Source organism: Thunnus maccoyii, chromosome 3 (assembly GCF_910596095.1).
Source record: "Thunnus maccoyii chromosome 3, fThuMac1.1, whole genome shotgun sequence".
Classification (NCBI taxonomy): domain Eukaryota; kingdom Metazoa; phylum Chordata; class Actinopteri; order Scombriformes; family Scombridae; genus Thunnus; species Thunnus maccoyii.
Window position 1 is genome coordinate 16,667,655 of NC_056535.1, and position 26,566 is coordinate 16,694,220.

A 26,566-nucleotide genomic window follows, 5' to 3' on the forward strand; every position below is an offset into this window, starting at 1 on the left:
AGGGACAGCTAACAAGACAAAACAATCGAATACAGCCTTCTTTTTGAGCATAATTAGAGAAAAGCGGTTACCATGGAAATAACTAATTGCATTTGTTTGTTTACACCAGGTAAAATATGAAGTGCCAACATTTTGATTAAGCTTTTTGTGGTCAGACTGCCTCAGCTTGTTGAAGGAAGAGATTCAGATTTGATTCAAAAAGAGACCCTTGTCACTCCATCTGCCTTTAAGTAGATACAAGCTTCATCCTTTAACCTAAACCTCAAACCTCACCTCAGAGTCACTTGAATTTGCTTTAGGGGGAACCTGGGACTGCAATTCACAAATTTTGCTTAATTTGACAGACAGAACAGATTTCTTTCTTGAAAAGCTGGACTGATATATCAGCCAATAATAGCTTTTTGCAGATATATCGCATAGGTGTACATATGTCGGACGATAAGTAACAAACAACTGCAGTATGAGTTTGTCCTCCAGAGAGCGCTGACAGGTTTAGCTAAAGAAAAAACAAAAAACAATTCTAAGGCATCCAATCAAGATTGTTTATGGAAGAAAAAAAAAGAAGATCTGTCAGCCAATATATCATTATCAGATTTTTAACATCCAGATGTTTCATCAGTATCGGCCAAGCTAGACCTTCTAGTGTAACCATGTAGGAAGTAGCAAGACTTTTTTCAGCTGTTCCGACAGTTCCCATGGTGCTGAAAAGCATACCTGGAGGTGTGATGTAGCACCTCTGGAGGGATGTCACACTTCTATCACACTTACTGCTACTATATTCCATCCTTTACTCAGTAGTTTACATCTTCCGAGAAGGAACAATGCAATTAAACTGAAACACTGTCATTAACTTGAGTCTACTGGCAGGATAGCAAGAAAAGCAAAACCTGCTGACACTATGGGAGTGTAAAATCGGTGTCCAAATAAATTCTGTTCAATCTTCACGACTGCATTTACCATCCAGTTAATTGACATGTAAATTTCACTTTTTAGAGACCAGAAATCCTCTACAAGACATTCCAGGTTTATATCCGGATGCAGTTTTCGCATACGGCGACTTGTTTACTCAAACTGCACAAGGAAAGGGAAAACTCTTACTTGCATGACGTGAGAGTCTGCACACACAAATTCATGAACCCTCAGTTGAGATTCTCCTATAATTCCTCTCAACCCTCACACGCTGCAGCGGATGGTAATTACCGATATGAAACCTGCTGTACAGAGCAGAGTATGTAATTAGCCTTCTAACCAGGGGCACAACTTAACAACCAGCCGTCCCTTCAAAGACCCAGGAGAGAAAAACCCAGTATGTTCCCTATCAATTTAAGCAGAATTTTTCTGTTTTCTGTCAGGTAAGAGGATGACAAATCAAATTAGGGATTCTGTGATCACCAACCTGATAAAAAAAAAAAAAACCCATGTTCTGTATGAATTGCTTACAGTAAAAGCAGCAGAAAGAGACTCACATTTACTGACAAATATAGATAATTGAATTTACATCCTTTGAGATTATGTTCTTTAAAATATACTAAACGTTTCTTGGGGGTTTTGAAAGAAGCCTCATGTTGTAGTGAACAAATTTTAATGCAAAGAACATCATCTGGAAAATGCTTTCAAGTTGCCTCAAATTCCTCTGCTCACACAATCGATATCAGCTTGAACCTGGGCATAGGTTTGGCAAGGTGCATAACCACTGCTGCTTTAGAAAATGGCATTGATTCCCTTTAGGCAATAACCGGATTAACGTCTGGAGAGTAAATCAATGAGCAGGAGGTCAAACATATAACTGTTGCAGGAATGTACAGAGTCCAACTTTTAATATGCAAAAAGGAATGGATTAGCAGCCAAATGAGTGCACAATTCCCACTTCTTGCATCTCTGAGCTGTATATTAAGTAATGTTTGGAAGGTTTAACAGAACTGGTAACGATCCATAATGAATAAGCATGTGGGTAAATCAACCCAACAGGCAAGAAGTCAGTACAGATTCCATATCAAAAAAAGGACTTTAATGAGAGTAACAGATTAACTTAACTCAACTATAGTGCATCCTGTAGCATACCCAACCCCTAAAGCTAAAAGAGGCAGGGGAAATTTCAAAGCCTGGGAAAAGTGTCATTCTCTCTTTGCTTCCAAGCAGTGCTTTCAAACTGTTGTTTTGTGTGTGTGTGTGTGTGTGTGTGTGTGTGTGTGTGTGTGTGTGTGTGTGTGTGTGTGTGTGTGTGTGTGTGTGTGTGTGTGTGTAGCCAGTTCTGGGAACAGTCAGGGCTGTTCACCCTCTATCCAAACAGTGGTCCACTCATTATCAACCATGTCTGACCCGACAGTCCAGTCTTGCATAGAGGAAACCACCACAAACTTAAAGTTTTAACTTGTCCTGTCAAAAACCTCTTACACTCTGCTTCGATGTTACACTCAACATGTGGTGACATTGGATAGCATTTTAACACATTTCCGCATATCATCATGTGCTCCAAACTCTTGTTTGGACTCCAAACTTTCCAAAAATTCTCACTCGGGCCCTGTATGTTTGTGTCAAAGCAACTCTGAGAATGAAGGCACAGGGGCACGGTGCTGTTTAACACCGGGGCAGAGGAAGGTCAAGTTCACAGGATTGCCACTGTGCTCAAATTTCTGATGGCATCAGTGCTGCCACGTTTGTCTCTTCGGGAGGTGGGTGAAGAGAACACTTGAGCTGAGCTGTTCTCTGCTGCCCATTGCATGTTTTACTGTTGATTGTACTGATGTTTTATTACTGATGATTTGTTGTTTATTGTATGTTTTATTACTGATCTTATAGGATGTAAAGGTGACCTTGAGTGCCATGAAAATCACTATTAAATAAAATATAATTATTTCTTACTTCAAACCATTCGGAGAGCTTTGGTATTGTTGGTGAGACATTGCAGGAGTATGAAGGGTAGAAATGAAAGCCAACATTTGTCATAGCGGTGGCTAAAAATATAACTTACTCAATGACTTTGTGTGTCTGTGTGTGTATGTGTGTGTGTGTGTGTGTGTTCACATATGGCTAAATGGTCTTTCATGCTGTTGCGCAATTAGTCTGTAACCATTAAGGTTTTGCAAGCCAGTGTCTGTGCTGTGTTATGACAGCAGACTACTCACCCAGCAGCAGCAGTTTCACTTCTCTGGCCGCCTTCTCTCCATCTTCTCTCAGGTTTTTATCAATCATTTTAGACCTCTCGGCCGCGGCTTTGTCTTCCTGACTGACTGTACAACCCATGTTTCCCAGTGCGCGCTTCAGGACTGCTGTTTAGTGGGGAAAATATCACCTGGGAAAAAAAGATTATTCACGGCTGTGTCCCAAAGCCCTTATTAAAAAACAAGGGTTGAAGTTGAGTGAGGCGACTTCCCTTTTTTGATGAGTGGCGACAAACGTGACGGAGTCCGTTCATCCGCGAGAGGGAGCGAATATCATGGAAAAAAAAAAAAAACAAACGATTTCCTTTCGCGGTCTGAACTTGGATTTCTACTCTAAGAAATTCCTTAAGACTGGTTGGTTGTTCAGTCACTGAGCCAGCATTGGTGTTTCTTTTTTTTCTTTCTGAGCGTGGAGAAGTTGAAAAAAAAGCTGAAAAAAGCTTGAGCAACTTTTCAGGGATTGTAGACTTTTAATAAATTCTCCTACAGCAGAACATCAGGTTAAACTCACGAAAAACGGGCCACGAAGTTCAGCAGAAGAAGAAAAAGTACTCCAGCTGTTGAAAACCGAGCATACGGATTCCCGCTGCCACACAGTCGCGTACTCGCTCTTCAGGTGATACCTATCCTTCCAGCTTTAAAGCTTTTTGTCGTCGTTGTTGTTTTTAATCTGTACTGCCTTTACGCATTCTTTACCCCGCGTTGAGATTTCTCACGTTTGAAGCCACACCCGTAACCGCCGTGAAGTTCCCCCTCAGCCCGAGAAACAGCAGCGCCGTCACCTCCTCCCAACTCTACAACAGCACGGCCAACCTTCACGAGAGAGGAAAATACAAAGCCCCGCCCACTCGCGACTGCATCATGGGAAATGAAGTCAAAGAGGGGCAAGTACCGTTTCCTTCAACAGCTGTGAGCGTGGATGTGCGAAATATTTGCCTTTAACTTTCGAATTGACAGCCCCCAAATGATTTTATTTTATCTGAGTGTACGAGAAGAGAAGATACATTAGTGGGGATTTTGAATTTCTTTTTTTTTAATAGCCTAATCAATCTCTGGCTAATAGATATGTGGATTTCACCCTCTTCATTCCAAAACGACAAAATACAACAGTGGTGGAAGAGGAATATATATATAATATTGTTTACTTAGGTTAGGTTAGGCAATGTAAAAAAAAAAATACTCCATTACAAACTGTTTCAAAATTTTACTCAAGTAGAACTGTCCATAACATCTATAAATTAAGTATTAAAACAGCCCCTCTCAAAATGTTATATTAAAATAGATGTATATGAGCTGCAAAGTGATCTTTAACTATAGCTATCGGATAAAAAATACTGGGGTAAAAAGTGTAGTATTTCCCTCTGAAATGTAGCAGAGTGGAAATATAAAGTAGCATCAAATGGAAAAACTAAAGTGCAAGATCCTCAAAATTGTACTTAGTACAACTTGACTGAAATATAAATTGTCTCTACAGTCTGTATCATTTGATTTCTACACTAAAATTACACTTCTATTATAAAGAGCAGCCTAACTTGGATCTAAGACTCTATTTTGTTTTTATTTTAGACTAAAATCATTGAAGAAATTAAGTTGAATGCATGACTTTTAATCTCAAGAGCTTTCAGTGAGCACTTGAAACTAAAACTATGGCATTAGTCACTGCATTTTAAATATTGGTAACCCAAACTGTGTTTTTGTAAATAGCTGAAGGAAGGATAGTTTATTGTATTTGTAAGAATAACAGCAGCTTTTGGCCACACAGATTTAAACAATGACAGTACAAAGTCAAAATTGAGACTCAAATTAAGCCCAATAGCAATAAGATAACATTAACAGTAGATGCTCTGTAAAAACCTAACATTATGTTACACAGTGTGATGATCATAGTGCCACAGCTAACTACTATCACAGCTCTATAGTGTCACCTTGTGGGCAGTCTGATCATCAAGAGACAAAATTTACAGCTGTTACTTGAATTAATGGACTTTATTTAATATTTTTGGATAGCAAAGTGTCCAGTTAAAATTATATGCACACAATATAAGCTATTTCATTAAAGCAAAATGGAATTATAGTCAAAATTGGCTTTTTTATCACTAAGTTTGTTTAAAACTTAATGTTATATGTTGCCATGGTGGTCCATTTACAGCTGTTGCATTTCTGCTTTTTCACCCACAGCATTCACTACACATTGTATTGAAATTAAGTGCTAAGATTTTAACAAAGTGTTCAATTTCAGGGTGATAATATGGGACAGTTACTGAAAAATGAATCTGCATAAAATACATGGAACTGTTTTAAAGTCAATCCATATATGATGATCAACTGTTTCCAAGAACATTAGATACTATAAAGTGGAGCAAAGTGAGACAGACACAAGTGTTGTCCTGATGTTCATATCTGACAGATGATGAAAGGTAAAAGTGATGTTACCTCATTATCTTTATTGCAACATTGTTTACAGTACAATAACTGCCAGCGACATATTAAAATATATAGAGATACAAGAAAATAGACATGAATTGATGGACAAAAAGGTTTAAAAGCACTTTGAAAATGATTACATTTATATTTTAATCAGACTAAAACTTTAATTGCTATTTACATTATACAAACTAGATATGCATATAGAATATAAAGGGTATACATTTATATACATTATTTATAAATGCTGGCCGATGTCAATATTTAATATGTTACTATTCAATCATACACGTTTCAATATATCACACATGGAGGGACACTAACAACACTGAGAAGTCCTCAGATATCATCTTGCATCAGCCACTAACACAGTGTATCACTTTGTTGCCTCTTGTTTAGTTTTATTTTTTGCGTGTTGTGAGGTTTTGAAGTATTCTGTGTGTATGTGCACCATTGACAGACTGTTTACGATACTCATTTTATTTCTCAAAGATGTCACTCCTCTGTTTTCATACATACAGCCAAAACGACTAAGGTCAAAATAGGAACAGGGAGTCGGGGATAAATACAACCTTTGCATTTGTTAAACAACACTTGAACGCTAAGTCATGCCCCAGTGACTGATTCAGATGATTCCCTCTGTATATGGATGTATAAAGACAACCAAATGCCCAGATATAATTAAATAGAAAAGGAATTAAAACATGTTTGTTGTGTAACAAATTGACAGGACAATACTACCCATACAGCACTCACTGTAATCTGGTGTGACAGAATTTAACATATAAAAAATGAAATGTAGATAGGTACACCAGCTCACTAGCAATTCTGAGTTGGCAGGTTACTGTCTGCAAACAAGCAGCAAGGAAGTCAGACATGATCCAAATATACCACTGATGATATACCACTGACTATAAAAGATACATTTAAGAGGAAAACAAAACAGCAAAAGTCATCAACAGACTTTTGCATCTTGCATTTAATCACTGGATCAGATTCAACTGATACGCCCGAATAAACATTGAAACATGGAGTTTAAAACAACAATCCATCAATGGCAGGAGACAAACACTTCTGATCCGAATACAGGTCCAGGTTTAACAACACAAATGCATATAAGTACTATATTTCAAATACAGAGGAGCCATGTTTTCTTTTTTAAACAACACGGACACTAAAAACCTCCAACAGTACATCCAACTGATTAGTCGTTTTATCTACAAAACAGACCAGAGGAGGAAGATAATGATCACAGGGGCTCACAGGAAAGCAAACTTTGTTATTTCAAGTAATCTTTGAGAAGACATCCATTGATACATTGCTAATTTTTTTTTTTGTAATCTATATTAGATTGATTAATTTACCAAAGATTTAGTTATACAAAGGGTACACACCCTTAAATCACATCTATCATATATGTGAATTTCTCACAAATCATTTGCTTGTGTTTCAGCATATTAATGGCTACAAGAAGTTGTGCTTATCAAAGGAAAGTGCTATTGCTAACCATCAACTTCAAAAATTTGTTAAAGAAACAGTATTCCCATGTCTGCCATTTCCATTAGGGATCAAGCTTGTGTTGGACACAGAAATATTTACAGACATGCAGCTGTTACTAACCACTTCATGAAGTGACCCTGTTGTTTTATACATATTTTGGTTATCTCTGATTACTTCCAGTAAATGTTCAGAAACAACATATCAAATCTTTCAGTTAAAAATCTTCCCTGCTTGATGACGAGGAACACTGAGCGGTAACTTCCTTCTCTTCATTTTCAGTTATCACTTTGATCTGTGCAATCCAACTGATGAGGTCTTCAGTACCATTTATCACACAGTAATACTGAAAAAGAAAAACTCTTTGCACAATATAGGTGTTTTTTTTCATATAGTGATCTGGACAGCCAAGAGACATTTAAAAACACTCCTGACATGAAACCTGCCTCTCTAATATTGATCTCCTTACTAAGATCAAACTGAGGATTTTCTCTACAGTCCATACTGCATCTTCTGAGGTTTTCATCAAGTTGAGATTATTAATAAAAAATATACATCTAGATTATATTGTGTGTAGGAATGTTATAATAAATGTGTTCACAACACTGTACCACATACATTCTGTGGTTTTACACCCTTCTCTGTCAGAGGTGAGATTTTTAACACCTCCAAGCCTTAAAATAAGCAGCAGCAGCTGTTACAAGTAGATTAGGAGCTAAAGGTGGCCCGCCTTGATTTATCTTTCTTTTTGTGCAATAGCTTGTACTTTCCTCTGCAGTTGCACAGGATCGCAAAGACGTAGTTATTCAAATAACTTTTAATAATAATAATAATAATAATAATAATAATAATAATAGTGGACTTTTAAAACAGCTGAAAGGGAGGTGCCTCAGATTGTGTTTTATAATCTGAGAAGCACTTTGTAGATGATAGATCATCTTAGGACAGGACAGGGATGGCAATAGGTGCCAGATGCTCACAACCAGCACGGGTACAGGTGTATAAAGACAGCAGCTTCCTACATTGTTGCTTTTCTGTTGTTTTTCTTTACGTCCACTTCACAAGGCACAGCCTCCAAATGTCAACATCAATCTTTATGCACCTGGCCTCTTTTGTGAATGCACTATCAACTTTCCAAGAAAAGCCTACTGGCCTGGATTTGTCACTGCTTGGCAGGATGTACAGTACAACATAACGACAGAGTGAGAGCCTTCCTAAACTCTAGGCTCCTCCTCTGTGGCCAATATTCTCTAATGGAAAAGATAGGGCATCTTCAACATCAAACATGATCCAAAGTAAAAACAGTAACATTACAACACAGATTGAAATCAACAATATAAAACCTGAAAAAAAATTGGAGGGTGGTCCCTAGTGACCACTGCTGGCTTTGCTGGTGCCTGATGTCCAATCAATGATGATAAAGCTGAGACTCATTATCATAAACAGAAAGCCTATTCCAGCGAAGCAGGCAGCCTGAAAGAGAGAGAACAGGAGAAATAGAGATCATTGTCGGAACATTAATTGGATTACATCATGTTCAGACTGGGAATTTATAGATCTGTTCTCTGTTACATATCATACTCTCTGTATGATATGTAACAGTAGTGGTAAATCATGAAATATGTGAGGAGCTGTGACCAGACAAATTCATCAGTGTTACTGTTACTTTATCTATGAGGGTAAAAAGCCTGACTGATACTGGTTTTTATAGGCAGATACTGATAGAAATTTTTAAAAATTCAAAATGTATTAATGACATGTCAGCCGATAATTGTTGTTCTTTACATAAACAAATAACGTAAACATTTTATAGGGATACTTTAAAGCAGGACTCCACTGATTTTACTCATGAAGTTCAGTTAACTGATCACAAGTCTGTAAAAACAGTTGTAAAATGTCTTCCATTGTTCTGGAGGGAGCTTTTTAAAGTCTAGTCTAATGAAGATGCTGTTGAGTTGCAAGTAATGGATGCAAACATATCTTTGGAGTTTCTGTGGTGCAATGTCTTGTTATTTACCTATCAACAAACGTGCCGATACAGATATATCGACCTATTTATCGGTTAAACTCTAGTTTGTAATTTTAGATTACAGATTTTTAGAGACCTTTAAAAACCACCCTGGAAAAGTATTCAACGCCTGTCCACTCAGAACAACGGTCACTGAAAAAACAATATTGACAATTTGCTATATCATACCATTTAATTCAGTGCCTTGAATGTCAGTACAGTTCTTACGTTCAGCATTTTAGTAGATGTCCTATTTATGTTCACATGGACAATTTGTAAATTTCTCTCTTTCCTTTATGTTTTTTAGTTGTTTTCAAGCAGCAGCGCATCTATTTAATGCTATACTTTTAGACAGCTCAGCCATCTAAAGCCAACTTTAAATAAACAAAACATAACACCATTTCTGTCATTCTCATGCGATGCTCACCAGGATTTTGGGGACTGAGCGCAGTGGTTCCTCTTCTTTGGGTACAATACGAATGTAGAACACAGCAGGGAAGATGAAAATAAGACAAGGGGCAGATGTGGCACCTGGAAAACACACAAAAAAACACATAATTAACATGAAACCAATTTTCTATAAATTCCCACTGCCTTCAGTATTCATTAAGTGTTGCTGCTAGTCTGACAGCACTATATTAGTTGAAAATGGAAAAACTTAATTATATTAATTTTGTCCCACTTGCTGAGATGAATATTGATGATGTAATACCAGAGTCAGTGAAAAAAAGCCTCTCTCCAAACATTTTATTTTATGTTTTCAAAAAAGCTAATTTAAACTTTTATTCCAAAATCCTGTTACATACATTCTGTTAGAATAAGATAAAAACTACATGTGTGATGGTTGGCTGGTTCTAATATGACATACATTTTTATATAGTCCACAGTTCACTGATGCAGCTGTGGATTTATTGGATCCTTTTGTCACTTCACCGCTTCGGAGGTTCACAATACAATAAGACATAATTCTTCTTCTCCTGCCTGCTAACCAGCTCAAATTCCCAAATGCAATTGTGCCCTTACTAAAGTGTATTTGATAGGATGTCTGTCTCTCTCTTACATATATTTGATATGTCTCTGTCTTTCTCTTTTCCATTCAGAAGACCAAGAAAGAGGTGTACTGTATAGTTTGGATTATGTACTATACAAAATAGAGCAGGTACATATGAAGTATGTATGTAAGCATAATGGACTGATATCTTGTATATCATGAAAGCTTCTCAGGATTTGTCAGTGTACCTCTACTAATAATTGAGTCTGTCTAAATGTTCATGGTTTGTGAGTTAAACCCCCTTTCCCAGGGATTGGTCTACATACCTATGACCCCAAAGATGCCCAGGATATTGGGGGCAAAGATGACCAGCAGGTTGATGAAAGTGAGCAGAACGAAGGCAATGGCAATGTGGCGGGGCCAGTAAAAAGTCTTGTTGGGAAACATCATCTGCTGGATCGCCCTCCGTACCTGACCATAACACAGTCATTTTACTATTTGAATTAACTGCAGAGTCACTGCATAAGGAAAATTAACTGTGAGCCAGTCTGTTCACAGTAGGTGCTAAGATTGTACTTACAGGAAAGAGCACGATGGGTACAGTGAGTGTGACAGCCGTGAGCACAGCCACACGCACACACAAAATCAGAGTGTCGTACGGGTCAATACGGCTGTAGGTGTGAAGCAGCTCTGCTTCTACTTCACCTGGAAGAGACAAAAACAGGAAAATAGAGACAAACCTCTAAACCAAAAGACACAGAATCATTTGTGCTAATAATTTTAACTGAAAAGAAAATAATTCAGTATAAGTATTATATTGTTAAAAAGGGTGTATTTGAGGTAAGATAATGTTTTATCAGCTTATTAACATATTAAGATTGTAAATATAGGTAAAATGACTTGTTTGTTATATGCTACTACCATATTTCCTCAAATAAAAGACAGTAATCAATTAAAAGCCAGGTCTCTGATAATGGTTGGAAGCATAGTTGACACTAACAAATAAAGGCCGGCCCCAAAAACAGACTGAGGTAAAAACAAGGGTAGATGAACTCCTGGTGCCTGTTATATAATGTGTATGCCATTTAAGCATAATGTACATTTCCACCACTTTAATTCAATAAATTCAACAATATTATCATGCTATTTTCAACACTTTGTTGTTCTGGGTCACTCATCTAAAGTATTATTGTCCTATTTCAGTCACTGTGGGTGTATATTGTACTGTATATGTTAATGTCAAACTGTAGTTTGTAGTAACGTACAAGTGCCACAAGATGGCAGTAGCTACATTTGAAGTACCATAGAACCCAAGCAAGTGATTGAATTTTCCACAACACAGAGGAGAGCGAATGGAAGCAAATCAGAAAACAAGGAGGCTTCGTACTAAAATATGAGCAAATATACTTATCAGACAGAGAAAATTAGAAATAAAGGCCTCTCCCTAATATAAGTCTGCTTCTAATAAAGGCCTGGTACCCTCTGCAGCTGAGATAATTAAATGGCTCAGCCACTATTTGAGGAAACACAATACATATAATAAAAATCCTTGATAAATTATGATGCCTTTTGGCTATTGTGAGATTTGCAGTATGGCCACTAGAGGAGGTACCTGCTTCATGAGACTTTTCAGCCTTAAGGATTACCAGTCTCCTGCTATTGCATAGTGACTTAAAATAAGCATGTGCTGATAGGAAAACAAAATGATGACATTTGCTACAAATAACTAATTGGAAGCATGAATAAAGAAAAAAGCAAAGATAGATAGATAGATAGATAGATAGATAGATAGATAGATAGATAGATAGATAGGGGGTTGGGGGGTGTGGGGTGGGTGTTTGGGGACAGAATATTCTGCCATGGGAGGACGATCAGGCCTCACCATAGAATGTTAGGTATCCAAAAAGAGCAGCCAGGAAGTACATGCCGTACATGACTGCAATGGAGATGTTGGCCACATGCTGCATCTTTTTCTTGCTGGCACTGAAATCAGAAAATATTGCAATGTGATGTCACACACACACAAACAAACACAAACAAACACACAAACATACACAACATCAGGGCATCCTATTATATGCCCATACAAAAATTCTGTAGCCCAGTTACTATAAAATACCATCTTCAGCTGCCAAGATATTTTTGTAGCCTCAAAGATTCAGTAACATCCAAGTTAATCTTAGGAAAACAAACAGTGGTTTCAAAGCAGGATGATAACTTTAAACTAACAACATGCTACATCATTCAAGCAGTGCCAACACATTTCAAAATAAAGTGAAAGCAGTGCATGTGACTAGGTTATGATCAGCCAAACACAAAGCAGACATAGTAGCCTTCCTCTTTGTTATGCAACTGATCTCTTGTCCAAGAGTAAGCCGGAGTTTTCCATCATAAGAACATACTTGCGCAACTCTGTGTAGATGGGCAGGACCTCTGGGTGGCACACAAAGGCGAACGCCAGGATGGGGATGGTGTAGGCCGTCTGAAAATGAACCCCAACAAGTCACCATAGATACAGCAGCGCCATCCCAGACGTCTTACCACCAACCTCGCGCTTTACTGCCCATTACTCCCTCAGACGCATCACAGAGAGCTAATTGTTTCCCTGTGATTAACTTGGGCCTGGCTGAAGACCAGCTTTAGCCTATTTAAGAATGCCTTGCTTGTAAGCTGCTAAGCAGCAGGGACTGGTCTTACTAGCCTGGGTTACGAAGACCCATACATCTTTAAGGGATGCTAATAAACACTTGATAGGATTTCATAAAAAGCAGGAACACAAATCAGTATTTACTAATGCTCTGGAGAGTAAAATACTTTAACTAAAATAAAGTGAAGTAATATCACAGTCAAATAAATTTTAGCAACCAGCTGTGATTAAGAGTTTTTCAAGAGTCCTGTCCTGTTGTGAAGGTATGTACTGCAAGTAAAATTGAGGGTACTTAGAGAAATGCCACGTCTTTCCCATTTTACTCATTACCAATCTCTTTGGCCCACAAAAGGGCAAACCTGATGAACTCAGTGTGAGCAACAGAATACCAAAGCAATGTTTTTCTTCGACTAAGAGGAGTAGACAGCTCAGGGGTCACTGCCCTTTTTTGAGCCTCATATGAGTCACAGCTTGTCTATCATAAACTGCTTGATAAAAATCCTGGTCCCTTCTTGAGTGCAACTGAGTGTTTCAAACCAAGTGTGATCTCCATGCTTGGATTGTGAACTGTCATTGACAACATGCTGAAAATGACTATGACATAAGTGGGTGGCTGTCAGTGGCCATGGTAGTGGAGGTGGATTTGCAAGTTTCAGACTGAGTGACATGCGTAAACCTACTTGTGAGTTGAGGTTGGCCATTTTGGGAATACAGGCGGGGTCGTCCTCCCCACCAGGATCTGTGGCACTGACATTCAGCACACTGGCAGTGCCGTTGAACGTAAAATTCACAAATGGACAAGGGGTATTGAACTTCTTGTAGATGACCTGCACAGTGCAGAGGAGAAAAGCCTTAACTAGAGACAAAGGCTGTGGGACAGAGTTAGCATACCGACTGGTGGAAAATATGGCACTGAGAGCCAGAGAGAGAGAGAGAGAGCAATGCGTGGATTACAGCTCACACAGCCAAAACTAGGTCAGAGAAAGACAGGGAACCAACACAGCCTGGAACTGCAGCGTGCAAACATTAGTCCATGGCAATGAGTAAAGAGAGTAGGGAATACTAAAGAGGTGGTGGGAAGGTTAAAAAAAAAAACCCATCTTGTTGCAGGCTGATGCCAGTGCATGTGAATATGCTGCCTTTATGTTTCTGCCAACAGGCAAGAAACAAGAGGGAAGACATGATACTTAGTTTACATGTACATATGTATACCAAGAGTAGAGGACTTACTGAAATGAGGAAGAAAACCATGCAGCTCAGGGAGAAGCCGCTGGTGTATCCCAGGTACCCTAAAAAAAACACTTCATTAGCATTTCTCTCATCTTGGATCACATAGTCATGCTCAATATGAATATTACACTAAAGCTTATATGGTGGGAAATGCAAATTTGATGCAGATGTAATATCTCCCCTCCCTGCTCTAACTCTAATAACTAATCACTAGTGAGGTAAAGCAACTCTTTCTTGTTTAACTGTATCTTGTGAACTATGATCTCCAAGCCTTGTGGTGGACAAGATTGATTTAATGTGCTGGGAGTTGGAGCTCATTACTGACTCTGACTGCACCGATTGGCTCTGTTGTCCTTTATGTCTCGGCAGGAGACAGACTTGTCGCGAAAGAGGTCAGCCAATCCGCCTCCCCTTCTCACGTCCAAATCGTCGGTTTCTATCTGCTTTTCTCCTCTCTCTGTTTTGTTTCATGTACTTGCTCATCTGAAGCTCTGAGAGGCAGACAGACTGCGTGATGCTCAACCAACCTTGTGAAACACATTGCATGTGAGTGTGTGTCACAAGAGCGACTCTTGTCAATTTATCAGTGTTTACAATTACCGGACATGGCTACACACTGATATCAAGCGTGACTGAAAAAAGTCATGTACCATAGGACATCTCACGAGGACAACAGTGGAAATGGTCACAGAAAAAAACAGAGGAGGGGAGGAGAAAGACAACAGGCTCACTTTGCTCTGAAACATATGAATTGGGCAAAGGTACACTGTAAGAGGGACATGATATTACATACTCACCTAGCTGTTTCATGAGAGCCAGTGGCAATATTACTGCTAGAGACACAATGACCACGAGGTAGTTTCCATTCAGGTACCATTCACTGCAGAGAGGTAGAAAGACACAAAGAGAATTAAATGTATTGATTTGAAATTACTTGGTTTAAACACTCCTCTCGATCTCACTTCTGCATTTGCAGAGTCAGATATTGATTGAGAAGACGCAGGAGAAAAATGTGTGAACAGCAAGAAAATGAGGTGCACACAAGTAAGGCCAGGTCTTATGTGGTGGAAAAAGCAGAAGAGCACCTTAGGGATTATTTTATATGTCTACACCAGTGCCAAGCATTTTCACTCACAGCTAAACATAAATCAACACAAATTAAACTCAGTGTTTTCCATGTATTCAAATACTTGAATCAAATACGTGTTAGTGGAAAAATAAGCCTCTGTGCTCCCTTTTAAGAAGCACAGGATACATAGTATCACAAAACTCTGCAGGGATATGACTGACTCACTGGCTGGTTGACTGGTTTGTCGAGCAAAATGGTGCTACTGGAGGGTACTTATTCAAAGCTTATACACCCTACCAATTAATTACTAATGCATTGCTCAACCAATAAATAACTGTATTTAAATTACATTTATCTATCATTTGTAGTCATCATCTAGTAATAAATTACACAATTATTCACATGAGCCACTCATGAACAACTTTAGTTTTCTTCACTTAGGATACACATGCAATTATCATACATTATAGTGTAGAGTTTATGTAGTATTATGTTAACGTCTGGCACTAAGGAGCTTGTGTTAAGGGGCATAGTGACATAGCATGGAAACTGATATTCAAAGTGTAAATGTTTGTTTGACAAAACATTGTGCAAAGGTAGAGGCCAAACTAAAAAAACACTATTTGAATAGAGGAAATGAATAAGAGAAGTTTAGCAAAACGTGATTCACAGAAACACCACTGACACCATGTATCACATGTTATTGTCTCATGCACAGCCATGTCTAGGAGCTATTTTTAGATTGACACAGTAGGGGTGATTAATTTCTTGTCTTCTATTAGGTGGGAGACACTGCAGAGATGCAACATCTGTTGGCCACACACACAAACACACACACACACACACACACACACACACACACACAAACACACACACACACACACATCTCAAAAATGAAGAGGCTCATCTATCCTGATGTCATCCTGCCCTCTGGCCATCTGGGACACAATCTTTCACTGATACACACATACACACAAACATACAGTATTTTTCCCAAACACATACAAATTCACAGATGTACAATCACAAAAAAGCACAAACAGTGACAGAAATCACCTGATAATCAAATAGACCTAGAGCACTCTACACATTGACACACCGATAGCTTACTGATAAGTTGACTGATTGAACAAACGTGCACAAACACGCAGACAGAGCCTCGGGTGTTTATTGATTGTGTATGTGAGTTGCCTGGTGTCAGGTTTGTTAAAACACAGGCAGAGAGACAAATACGCACACATCCATGCATGTACACGTGCAGAGGGAGGACAGAACAACTGGAGCTCCTGTGCATGTAATACATGTATACCATTTCAATGGATTTGATTTTCACCTGGAATTCATGTCTGAGTTTCCTGCAGCGACACACTGTACCACATATACTTTTGTTACAGAAAGTGAGGAAAAAATTGGGAAAAATATGCAAATCAGTCCCTCAAAGTAATAAAATAAACAGCATGCTCTGTAAATGCCATTTTTATCATTCAATTTTTGCATTATTGATTCTTTTTCATTTGATTTTAGTGTTTTCAAATTCAAAATAAACAGATAAATTTCTCAAACTGTATTTCTTTCAATACAAACTGGAAAATAATGAGCCATAGATGCAGGCAACAAAAGCTGAACATTATAATTCATTTTAACGTGCTGTATAATTACAAGCTACTTGTATTATCGTAGTATAATTGTACTCTATTATAAGGTAGTGACTGCTGCAGAGCTATTGTATTCGATTGCATCAGATTGTGAGGTGTCCCTGTTATTTTGCCCACCCCCTGTACAGTTTAGCAATATAAACACTCACGCCCACTGACAGGATGAAATGCCACTGGGACAATCTAGTCTGTCATTTCAAATAAACAGTGATTGTTGACCATGGCCCACAGCACCAAGTACTGCTACACACAGAAAACAGAGCTGACAGCAGGAAACAATGTGGACATGTTGTCATGGTATATCACTTCTATAGCGACTGCACATAGTGGGACACGTAAATCTAAACATTTATGAGCAAATATAGGTTGAGATGAGCACTGAGAATGTGCACGTTTCTTCAGTTTCCTCTGACATAACATTTATTAGACAAATCTGTGGCAAAAAAAATCCATGACACTTTCTGCCCATTTCGTACCAGGTTGTGTAACCAGACATACAACTGTATCATGCAAATATTTTCTTTTTCTCCCCCCTGCTCCTCACCCACTTCTTTCAAAACTGAGTAGTAGGTGAGCTGAGTAAGGCTCTAACTGGAGTAAGGGTTAGGGGGTAAGGGGGAAACATCACACTCGAAAGCCTATCCAAGGAAGTGAGTGTTGTTTGTCTCCGAGGCCACCTGCACTAGCCGGTGATATCCCATGGTTTACGTTTTCGGCCGTGGAGTCTAGCTGTGTTTTTGATGTGAGCGTTTCTCGGTGGCCGTGCTGCTCTCCTCCTCCAGGGTCACTATTGCAGCTGTTCTCACACCAGCTGCTCGGCACATCCAACTGGCAAAGCCTGACAGAACTCTGTGAAGGCTGAAAATCTTCTGTGCATGCAGGACGACTGCATGAAGTCCCATAGAGAAATGATGCACAGCTTTTTGTTGCATGAGAAGATTAGTTTTTAATCTCTAAGAGGCATGGCAGTGTCTACAAATGTCACACTGAACCAGATGTATTAATTTAGTCCTCGCTGCAATTCTGATCTTGTGTGTAGGGTTATTTTTAGTTCAAAATATTTAATTTTTACATAATCTTTCAAAATTTCATGTAGAAAAACGGGGCTTCATGTAAGAATATTTTTGTATTCCTGGGTTTGCTCGTACAAGTGTTTCGATTTTCACACTGCAAAGCTTCAACTCCTGCTTTCAGAAATCAGCAGACAAAAACATAACAAATTTAGGAGTAGTCAGTAGCAGGGGACCTGAAACCAACGATGTGTCATCAGAGCAGCACTGTGGTGTGACAGAACTAAAGAGGGAATGGTTTGACATGGAGTTAGATGCTAAAAAAACATCCTTCTAAAAAAAAAGCAGTCCATGATGGGAGGCAGTCAAGGGATATGACAGTCACTTAGATATTAGTTGAGAGAACAGGTTATTATGGCCTCCGGCAGGTTATGTTACACTGTCAGGTGCAACAGAACATGACACTGAACAAAGACCTGCAGAAAACACCTGAAGCAGCTGTCAGAGTGAGAGAAGTTTCCTAGCAACTATACTGAAATCTATAAGTTGCCGCGTGAAAGTATGCAAATAAAAATAGTATCTAAATCTAAAATACCTCTCTGTAAATTGGCAAGCATGATGATGATAATATGGTGCATTAAGTTTGTTTTCGTTCTATATTTTATTTTAGTTGATTTCGGTACCATATGTAAACTCCAGATTCACTCAGATTAAGACATTATAATAGCAAGTCAAACAAGTTTCTCCCCTTGTGAAGAAAGGCAGAGACAATCTGTAAATGTCTGGACAACTCTTAAATGTTTTTCGTACCCAAGAGAAAATTTTAGTTACGAGAAAGTTGATGAATGCCTGAAATTTTCGTAAATCACTCATACATGCCTCTTAAGAACGAATCTGTTCGCATGAGTGGTTCTTGCATGAGGCCTGATATGCTTCTAATTGAAAATGTAAGATAATTGGGCATACATCAGATTGGTATGACATTTTGAACACCCTGGTGTTGCATTTTAAAACAATGGTAAAACAGTAATTTAAATCACTGTGAGGAAGGCCCTGTGCCAAAACACATTGGTAAAATAAAGAAGATTCTTCCAATTAGTCAGCTTAGTGCTGCCAAGTTGTTTTTTCACATATTTTTGGCATTTGTAACAGTGGATCAGTTTTAAATATTGCTAGGAGTAAGAGCCACAGTGAGTTGTTAGATGAAAAGCTGCTGGCAACAGACTGTAAATCTCCAATCCCTAGGCAAGGTAACCAACTCCTTTTGCTGCTCTTGTGTGAAAGTCTACTCCTGCTGTGTGCAGCATGAAGTCTGTGTCATGGAGATTGTGGTTACTCATGGCATGAAGGAGAAATGCCGACTATTGACCAACTTCTTTATTAAAACAATGTAAGTTTGTTTGGCTGCACTGTAAACGGATAGACCAGTAGCTCTTTGGTTGTATTTCTGACAAAGTAGCTGCTCAAGGTGTGTTTGATGTCCCCCAAATTCTGGGACCTGTAGAGTTAAACTACACTTGATGTTATCACCAGTAAGCATAGGTTTTTCCAAATCAACCAGGACTGAAATCTTAAGTTTAAACATGGTCTTTTGAGTGAGTTAAGTGAAGTATAAAAAAAAAACAGTATCAGCAATTTCTTGAAAGAACAGGAATAAATGGGTTTTTAACATCTATATTTATCTATAAAACAGACAAGTATTCCTTCCCATATGACATATTAGTATGTGTTCCCTATACGTGATGTCACACATTGTGAACAAGTAATTTTGTGTCATGCATTGACCACTCACCCTGCAGGGTTATCCACCTTCAAAAAGGCCTGGATGACCAGAGGAAATTCATACTTGACTATGTACAGGTAACTGGACATGGCTGTGGATTGGAGATACACACACACACACACACACACACACACACACCAATGAGTTAGTACTAAAATATGCAGAGATTCATGTAGAGTATAACTATGAGAGCACCCTCACACATAAAACACAGACTCAGAGTACATACATACACACAGAGAAGGCACATACTAATCTCAAGCAACAAATCACAGAGTACTATGAGTATCATCCCAGAAAAGTCACAGGAATGAAAAAGAAAAACGTGTGTATGTGTAAATATGTGACGACAGGCGGTGGTGTGTGACCTCACCTCCAATGTTCTGCAGTGTGATGGCAATACCTGCCGCCATCTTCCCCGGGGTCCCAAAGGCCCTGTACCCGAGCTGCTCATACGCACGAATACCTGATCCACGAATATCAGATAAAAACATATTATAGTGCGTGAAATCCATACTAACAAGATCTAGATCTGTAAAGAGACTGTAAATCTAATTATACTTAGACATGACAACTTTGTGTGGCTAGTCATAGAGTACTGAGGGGGTTCATTGTGATTTTATCATACTGTATGACACTGGAGGGTCATTTAAAAGTTTCCTCATCAGAGGATGCAGACTACATACGTACCTACAATACCAGATGACTTAAGCAGTAAATGGATGGAATATGATGAAAGGGCTGCCACCACTGTTAGAAGAACCCTGAAGAAGACATAAAACAACAACAGCCATGTAAATCATTATCTAAATATTTATTACTACCACTTATCTCGCCAGCAAAAACATCATTATAACCATTATCATCATGCAAGTGTTTTCTCAATGACAATAGAAATCTCAGTTTTATACATTGCATTTTTACACTGTACTTCACCCTGTAGGCTATTTATACAGCTGCAGTATAGAAATGCATTTTGTAGATGCTGTGATACAGAGAGGAGTCCCTGTGGCTCATCTATACCATGGATTGTTACCCCAGCTGAGTCGAGGAGGCTGCCCTGTCAGCCCCTCTGCCCCCACCATAGTGAGTAACCACACACACACACACATACCAGATGGATTATTTCAAAAGAAATGTTTCCATTGCAACCCTGAGATTGACAGAATGAGGAAAATCCCTTGTTAACATTAATCATCTTCCTCTTTGTTCCTCCTTGTGGTGGAATAACTCACTCTAGGCACAATAACAGTCACCACCTCCATCTTCAGTAATATACTCTCCTCAAGAATTACTGTACCTGCAATCACCCTCTCTCCACTGACTCATATTACCCTTTTTTTGTTTAAGACATTCCTCTTCATGCATTCTGCTCAAGGGCTTTTCTGCTATTTTTTCTATCTGATCACTGGAGTCCTCTTGGTTCCTGTAACAATTGTCATCCACTCCAAATTCATATTCGACTATTGCTTTTATTGAGATGAGAGTATGTGGTCTGAGCTACAAAATCTGGGGCCATTTTCAAAAACATTCAAAAAATACACTTAGTATAGCTAAGTAGTTGGCTATTACTGTTAAAGATATAACTTATCGAGTTTTAGTATCTCAGGAACTAAAACTGTAAAAGTATTCAGATGACACCCAGCAGTATTTAAGATATTGACTAATATGATATCAGTATCAGCAAACCTGCATACAGTGAATACATTTGTTAAACACAAGCACATTGATGATGATGTTGAAATGTTTCATATCAATGACCAAACAATAACACTAGTAAAAGCTGCTGTATACATTCATGCTGTTCTATTTGCTTGCAAGGTTCATATTATTTAATCTTAATGTTAACGTTTATTTAGAAATTTATAGAATTTTCATAGTTTTCACCTCTGGGACAAATCCTCAGCATAAAGGGAAGTTTTGTGAATGGGCCCCTGCTCTACTAACTTTCTCTTGGCTAGACCACCTCATTCCAACTATTTCTATTTTCTTCTTCCTGTTGTTACTGTTGGCGACATTAACTTTCTCTCTCTCTCTCTCTCTCTCTCTCTCTCTCTCTCCTCTCTCCTTTTGGAGTAGCAAGACATCAAGTCTTTCACCTCGACTTCAACTCTTGGCCAGTTCACAGGTTTTTTGTTTGTTTTTGGTTTTTTGTAGGCCAGTGTGGAAGAATGCTGGGCCGGTGGAGGATTTAGTAAGTGAAGTGGCAGTGGGAGGACAGATCTGCTGACAGTCAGACAGACTGACACACTTGGGTCACTGTGGCTCTGCTCACAGCTTTCCACCCCGTTGCATTCCTACCCAGGCCAGGGCCACTGACCGATTGAAGCCTCTGCACCCACCAACAAAAACTTGTGTGATATGAACATAAGGCAGACAGAAACAACGGACATTCCCAAACATGTATTAGACATAATAAATGATCTTTGAATAAAGAGCATGAGTGACACTGTGGCTCTCGTAAAACTGACCTCACCCATGTCCTCACTACAGTCTGAACCCTCCAAAGCATTGTAACTTTAAATAGGATTGGATACATGGTGTACTCAGCCATATAAACCATAAACGTGGCTATAGTTCAGTTAATCCCTAACAATAAGCCAACCACAACAGTCGTGACTTTTTTCTTTTGAAGATAAAATACTTCTGAGGTACAGTTATAGTATTAGGCACAATAGTCGATGACATAAGTCACGTGTGGAATAAACTGATGCATCATGGCTCACATCAGTATGTAGAAGTTGAAGTCAGTGAGTAGAAGACTTGAAAATCCTTCAAGGTTTAAAAGTAGTGTACAGTACAGTGTCTCAAACAGGCTATTTGTAGGTTATACGGAGAATGAGACAACCTTTGTAACAGAAAATACTGAGCAACAGGCCTAAATTTTGTTGTAAGCATTTATTTTTGCCTTTGTTGTCCTCTCTGTTGCTTTTGAGCAAACATGTTTTCCTTATACAGGTCTGCTGTCCCCTTTAGGAGCAGGACCTAGGGTTCATGACACAGTGCACTAGTAGAAAAAATGTGAGGTAATCACCAGCCTGGAGTCACAACTAGAACACAGAAAAATTGCCAGTATTCATTTGCTAAATATGTCACTGACCCTGCCTGTATTTCCCAGTGGCTGGTCTATTGTTTGATAGAAGATCATGTAAGATATGCATGCAAAGACTTAGCCTTTCATCTACAACAGGATGAAAAAATACACGCTATCCGTTGCATTCGGTCACGTACTATTAATTCACACGCGATTATGTGTATTCATCAAAGTGTAGACTAATAAGCTACAGAGTTTATTTCAGCTTCTGTCTGGCAAAATGTCAAAGACATTGGTGTTCAGTGACACAGGGTTCAACTAGTCCAGACAGCAGACAGCTTGAAAAAACCAAAGTCACACAACTCAGCTCAAAATAAGAAGCTTTCTCTAAAATGAGGGAAAATCCTCCGGACCTGACTGGCTTGGAAAAGAGCTGAAATAATGTCCTCGAATAACATTTGCTTTAATAATTGTTTTGCTGAGGGGGTGGGGGAATTTTTGATAAAGCATTTTTCTTTTACAGAAAAATACTTAGCTCAGTCGGCTTCATCGCCGGCCACCTTTACAATCTAGCACCATCAGGAAGAGGTGTCAAAACGGCACGAGGAAGAGGAGGACGTGAAAGTGCTGATGTTGTCAGCGCTCTTGAGTGAGATTACTGGAACTAAAAACTAAAAAAAAAAACCACATTGGTGAGCCACATGGATGTCTTAAGGAGAACATACTAAGAATGTAATGAGATGTATTAAAGCCACAGCATTGCATTGGGTGACATGTTCCTTCATTACCATGAACATGGTCGCTGTGGTTTATTTTGAATCAGTCTCGCTTACACTGTTCTGATGCCATCTGATGTCACTAGGGCACTAAATGTGTATCAATCCGCCACTGAAAATAGTAAAAAAAAAACACAATTTACTCCTGTTTGAGTAATGTTTGCTAAAAATTACAAGGCTCTGATGCATAGGAAAATCACCGAGCCTGTTTTAAAAAAGAAAATTATATACAATATTTGTGACCTGTTTTTAAAAATGTACATCTGCGTCCTGATAGCCAAATAGCTAACCCCCTCTCTCACCCCTCATTTCCTGTCTGTCTCTATACTAGCCACTATTTAATAAAGATTTAAAAGAAAGAAAAAAAAAACTCCCATAACCAATGGGCTTGGGGCTGAGAGCCACAGCAGGTCAGAGTGTGGAGAGACAGACTGATGCATTGATGGTTTTGATCTTATCATGGTATTTGTTGACAATAAGAAAAATAAAGTAATGCCAGTCTTATCCTTTAATTAAATGTGCAGATGTCTTTGTTCCTGTTTGATCTCTATTTTAATATGATTGGTGTGACACTGGCCAGTCCTCAGGGGAAAGAAAAGACCTTGGTAAATCACGTCAGAGAAGGGCAGAGCCAAAAACAGAATACCGAGTGTTTTCATAAGTACCCATTACTCATACGTGTTATTCTCTACTGTCATAGAATGAGAGTGTGAGAACTCAGCAACCTACAGTACAGTGCATTTAAATGAGATGCATGAAAGTATAAATGATCAACCCGGAAGCTGCTGACGCTATTATTCTGACAGATGATGCTGTTGCAGAGGGTTTTAAATGTTAAGCCCCTCATATACACAGTACATACACCTACTGTGGAAGGTAGAAAATCAACTACACAGAGTCAATGTGGTTATTTTTTGCATCTGTGATTGCAATTTATAGGACAAGTAAATGAGTTCCAGTATGCTCTTAATCTGAGCTTATATTTATCAGACTAATATGCCTGTATCATTGGCTTCTGTGTCGTAAACAGGGTCTGCTGCATGCTTAATACAAGACAATTAGGTGCTGCTATTTATGTGTGATGCAGAACTCCACTGGAATGACCGTAGCGAGAAGAAAATGAGTCAGACAACATCAGTGAGCTGTAATTCAGCTCTAATACTTAGAATTTGCAATCATATCAGTGATATCAGATGTGTATGAATGACTTACAAAAACAGGATGACCCCCGTGTTGGCCATTGCATATGCAAGTCCTAGGATTCCACTTCCCATGATTGCATTCCCCAAGTTGAAGACTGACATTCCGAAAGAGGTTTTTCCCTCAAACTATAACCACAGTAAGACAGAAGAGAGAAATACACGTTAGATACTCCCATACTACATGCAAGTACTGTGTATATTGTGCATAAGCTGCCACTGAGAAAAGTCTATTGGTTGTGTGTGAACTTACATCTGTAAATCGTGTAGTCTTCTTGTCCTCCACGCCTGATAGGAACTCCTGGCTGTCTGGGAGGTTGGCCTCTGCATTCTCAGTCCTGTGGGGACTAATGAGAAGAAACGCTGCCATAAGAACAAGAGATAACAACGCGGATAACAAATCCACTCAAGATTCATTGCAAACAATTCTGTCTTTATAGAACTGGCTCTGTGCATCCGCTCTAATTTCAACACAACACACAACTGAAACCTAAATCACACTGAATTTGAAACACATTCAAAAACGTTCTCTAATATACTGTACATACCTCGCATTCTGGGCACTATTGGGTACATTTTCCCTACAAGCAGTGTAGAGAGAGAGGCCATCCATCACCCAACGAGAGCACAAATTGGAAAAACAATACCTTCAGTCATAATATAATAAGACAAATAATGCAATGAAGGGATCGTTTATAACCAACTGTATTCAAGGGAAAGACATTTTAATTGAACCATCTATTACAAGCTACAAAATGACAGCAAGACAACCGGTGACATGATAATTAGGCATTAAGCTCACTCCATTATTCAGCACACGTTCTAATACAATGAGTGTGCAGGTAAGAAGTGAATGCCTTGCTCAAAGGCACTTCACCAGGCAGTTAATAGGCACAAAATATTTGCTGTTACAATTGTGCCTTCAATCCTGCAGGTATGGGACAGTCACTATAGTTACTAGGCTGCACTTGTGCCCCAGGCAGCAGGATGATATAATCAATCTCACAATCAGTCTCAACACAATACACAAATTAGCTGCTACACTGTATCTCTTCCTAGTGTACATTATCTTGGGTATTGATGCCTTTCATTAAAATGATATTTCACAAGTTGATCATGCTGACTTATACATGTATAGTACATCATTTCCTGTTTCTGTAAGTGAGGGTCAACTCTCTCCCATGCTGATGGAAGTAACCTCTAGATTAGTAGAGAAACAGGCACAAGCACCTATTCCACTCCATGTTCTGTTAATGCACAGCACACAGTGTGTACAGTTATGTGATGTGATGCATGACAGAAGATGTGTGACCTCGAGTAAGTTATGACAATCGGTAAAAGCACCAAGTGGTTCGCCAAGACACATTCTTTGTATGCTTGCATACTTGGCTAATAAACAGATTCTTATTCTGAAATCACCTTGTTTAAGTAGTTGCAACAAACCTGTAAATTTGAGAATCTTTACTAATATAGGCCTGAGTTTGTTACTGATTTAGCTTTTTCTTTTTCCTGTTGTCATTAGTACCAAATGACATGAGGCCACATTTGCTGCAACAGCAATCAGTTCAAACTACCACTGTTTTTCTATGTATGAATGAATAAAGGCATTATGTATTTCACAAAAAATACACAAAGCATTTTCTGTGTGTCTTGCTTGGCAAATATGTTTCCATTTATATTTGGAGAGTTTTTGACCCTTTTGTCAAGACATAATACAATGGAGATGACTGTGACTTCCTAAAGTCAAGCTAGAAAAAACTATAATGCTCAGCATGGCTTGTTACATTGGAAACAATAGAAAAAGAGTTGTGATGGGGTTTTTTGGAGCAAAAGAAGCATCTGACAGAGCAGCGTCTAACTGTAGATATTAGGGCACACCTAAACCTCAGAAACAACAGAAAATGACTAACTATAGTAAAGGTAATACTATTATAGTAACCATATTATTTTTTAATTGTGTAACCAAATAAAGTACTTCCAGACCATTGAAATGCTGCCCGCATCTCTGATTTATTGCAGCAATAACAAAATGACAGCTCTGAATGATTTTAAGGCTATAATGCGGTGCACTGCATACCAATA

At 38.7% G+C, this 26,566-nt stretch overlaps 2 protein-coding genes across 8 annotated transcripts in view; both read right to left on the reverse strand.

Moving 5' to 3' along the window:
• LOC121894035 (guanine nucleotide-binding protein G(i) subunit alpha-2-like) overlaps positions 1 to 3,986 on the reverse strand; it is a 63,841-nt gene extending 59,855 nt beyond the window's left edge. The window contains exon 1 of the mRNA XM_042406336.1: positions 3,126 to 3,986. Within this exon, the coding sequence (XP_042262270.1) occupies positions 3,126 to 3,243 (118 nt within the window). The 5' untranslated portion in view covers positions 3,244 to 3,986. The remainder of the gene's footprint in view (positions 1 to 3,125) is intronic.
• Positions 3,987 to 5,594: 1,608 nt separating this feature from the next.
• The window catches only part of LOC121894386 (sodium-coupled neutral amino acid transporter 3-like), a 36,992-nt gene continuing 16,020 nt past the window's right edge, over positions 5,595 to 26,566 (reverse strand). For 6 of the 7 annotated variants that reach the window (XM_042406949.1, XM_042406950.1, XM_042406948.1 and 3 more), the window contains 15 exons: positions 25,033 to 25,065; positions 24,738 to 24,831; positions 24,498 to 24,613; positions 20,166 to 20,239; positions 19,849 to 19,941; positions 19,485 to 19,566; positions 14,756 to 14,838; positions 13,959 to 14,017; positions 13,409 to 13,555; positions 12,484 to 12,563; positions 11,964 to 12,064; positions 10,662 to 10,786; positions 10,408 to 10,552; positions 9,518 to 9,621; positions 5,595 to 8,555 (listed from right to left, as the gene is read on the reverse strand). In XM_042406949.1, coding sequence (XP_042262883.1) covers positions 8,451 to 8,555; positions 9,518 to 9,621; positions 10,408 to 10,552; positions 10,662 to 10,786; positions 11,964 to 12,064; positions 12,484 to 12,563; positions 13,409 to 13,555; positions 13,959 to 14,017; positions 14,756 to 14,838; positions 19,485 to 19,566; positions 19,849 to 19,941; positions 20,166 to 20,239; positions 24,498 to 24,613; positions 24,738 to 24,831; positions 25,033 to 25,065 — 1,441 coding nt within the window. In that variant the 3' untranslated portion in view covers positions 5,595 to 8,450. The remainder of the gene's footprint in view (positions 8,556 to 9,517; positions 9,622 to 10,407; positions 10,553 to 10,661; positions 10,787 to 11,963; positions 12,065 to 12,483; positions 12,564 to 13,408; positions 13,556 to 13,958; positions 14,018 to 14,755; positions 14,839 to 19,484; positions 19,567 to 19,848; positions 19,942 to 20,165; positions 20,240 to 24,497; positions 24,614 to 24,737; positions 24,832 to 25,032; positions 25,066 to 26,566) is intronic. The other variant, XM_042406951.1, reaches the window with a different exon arrangement.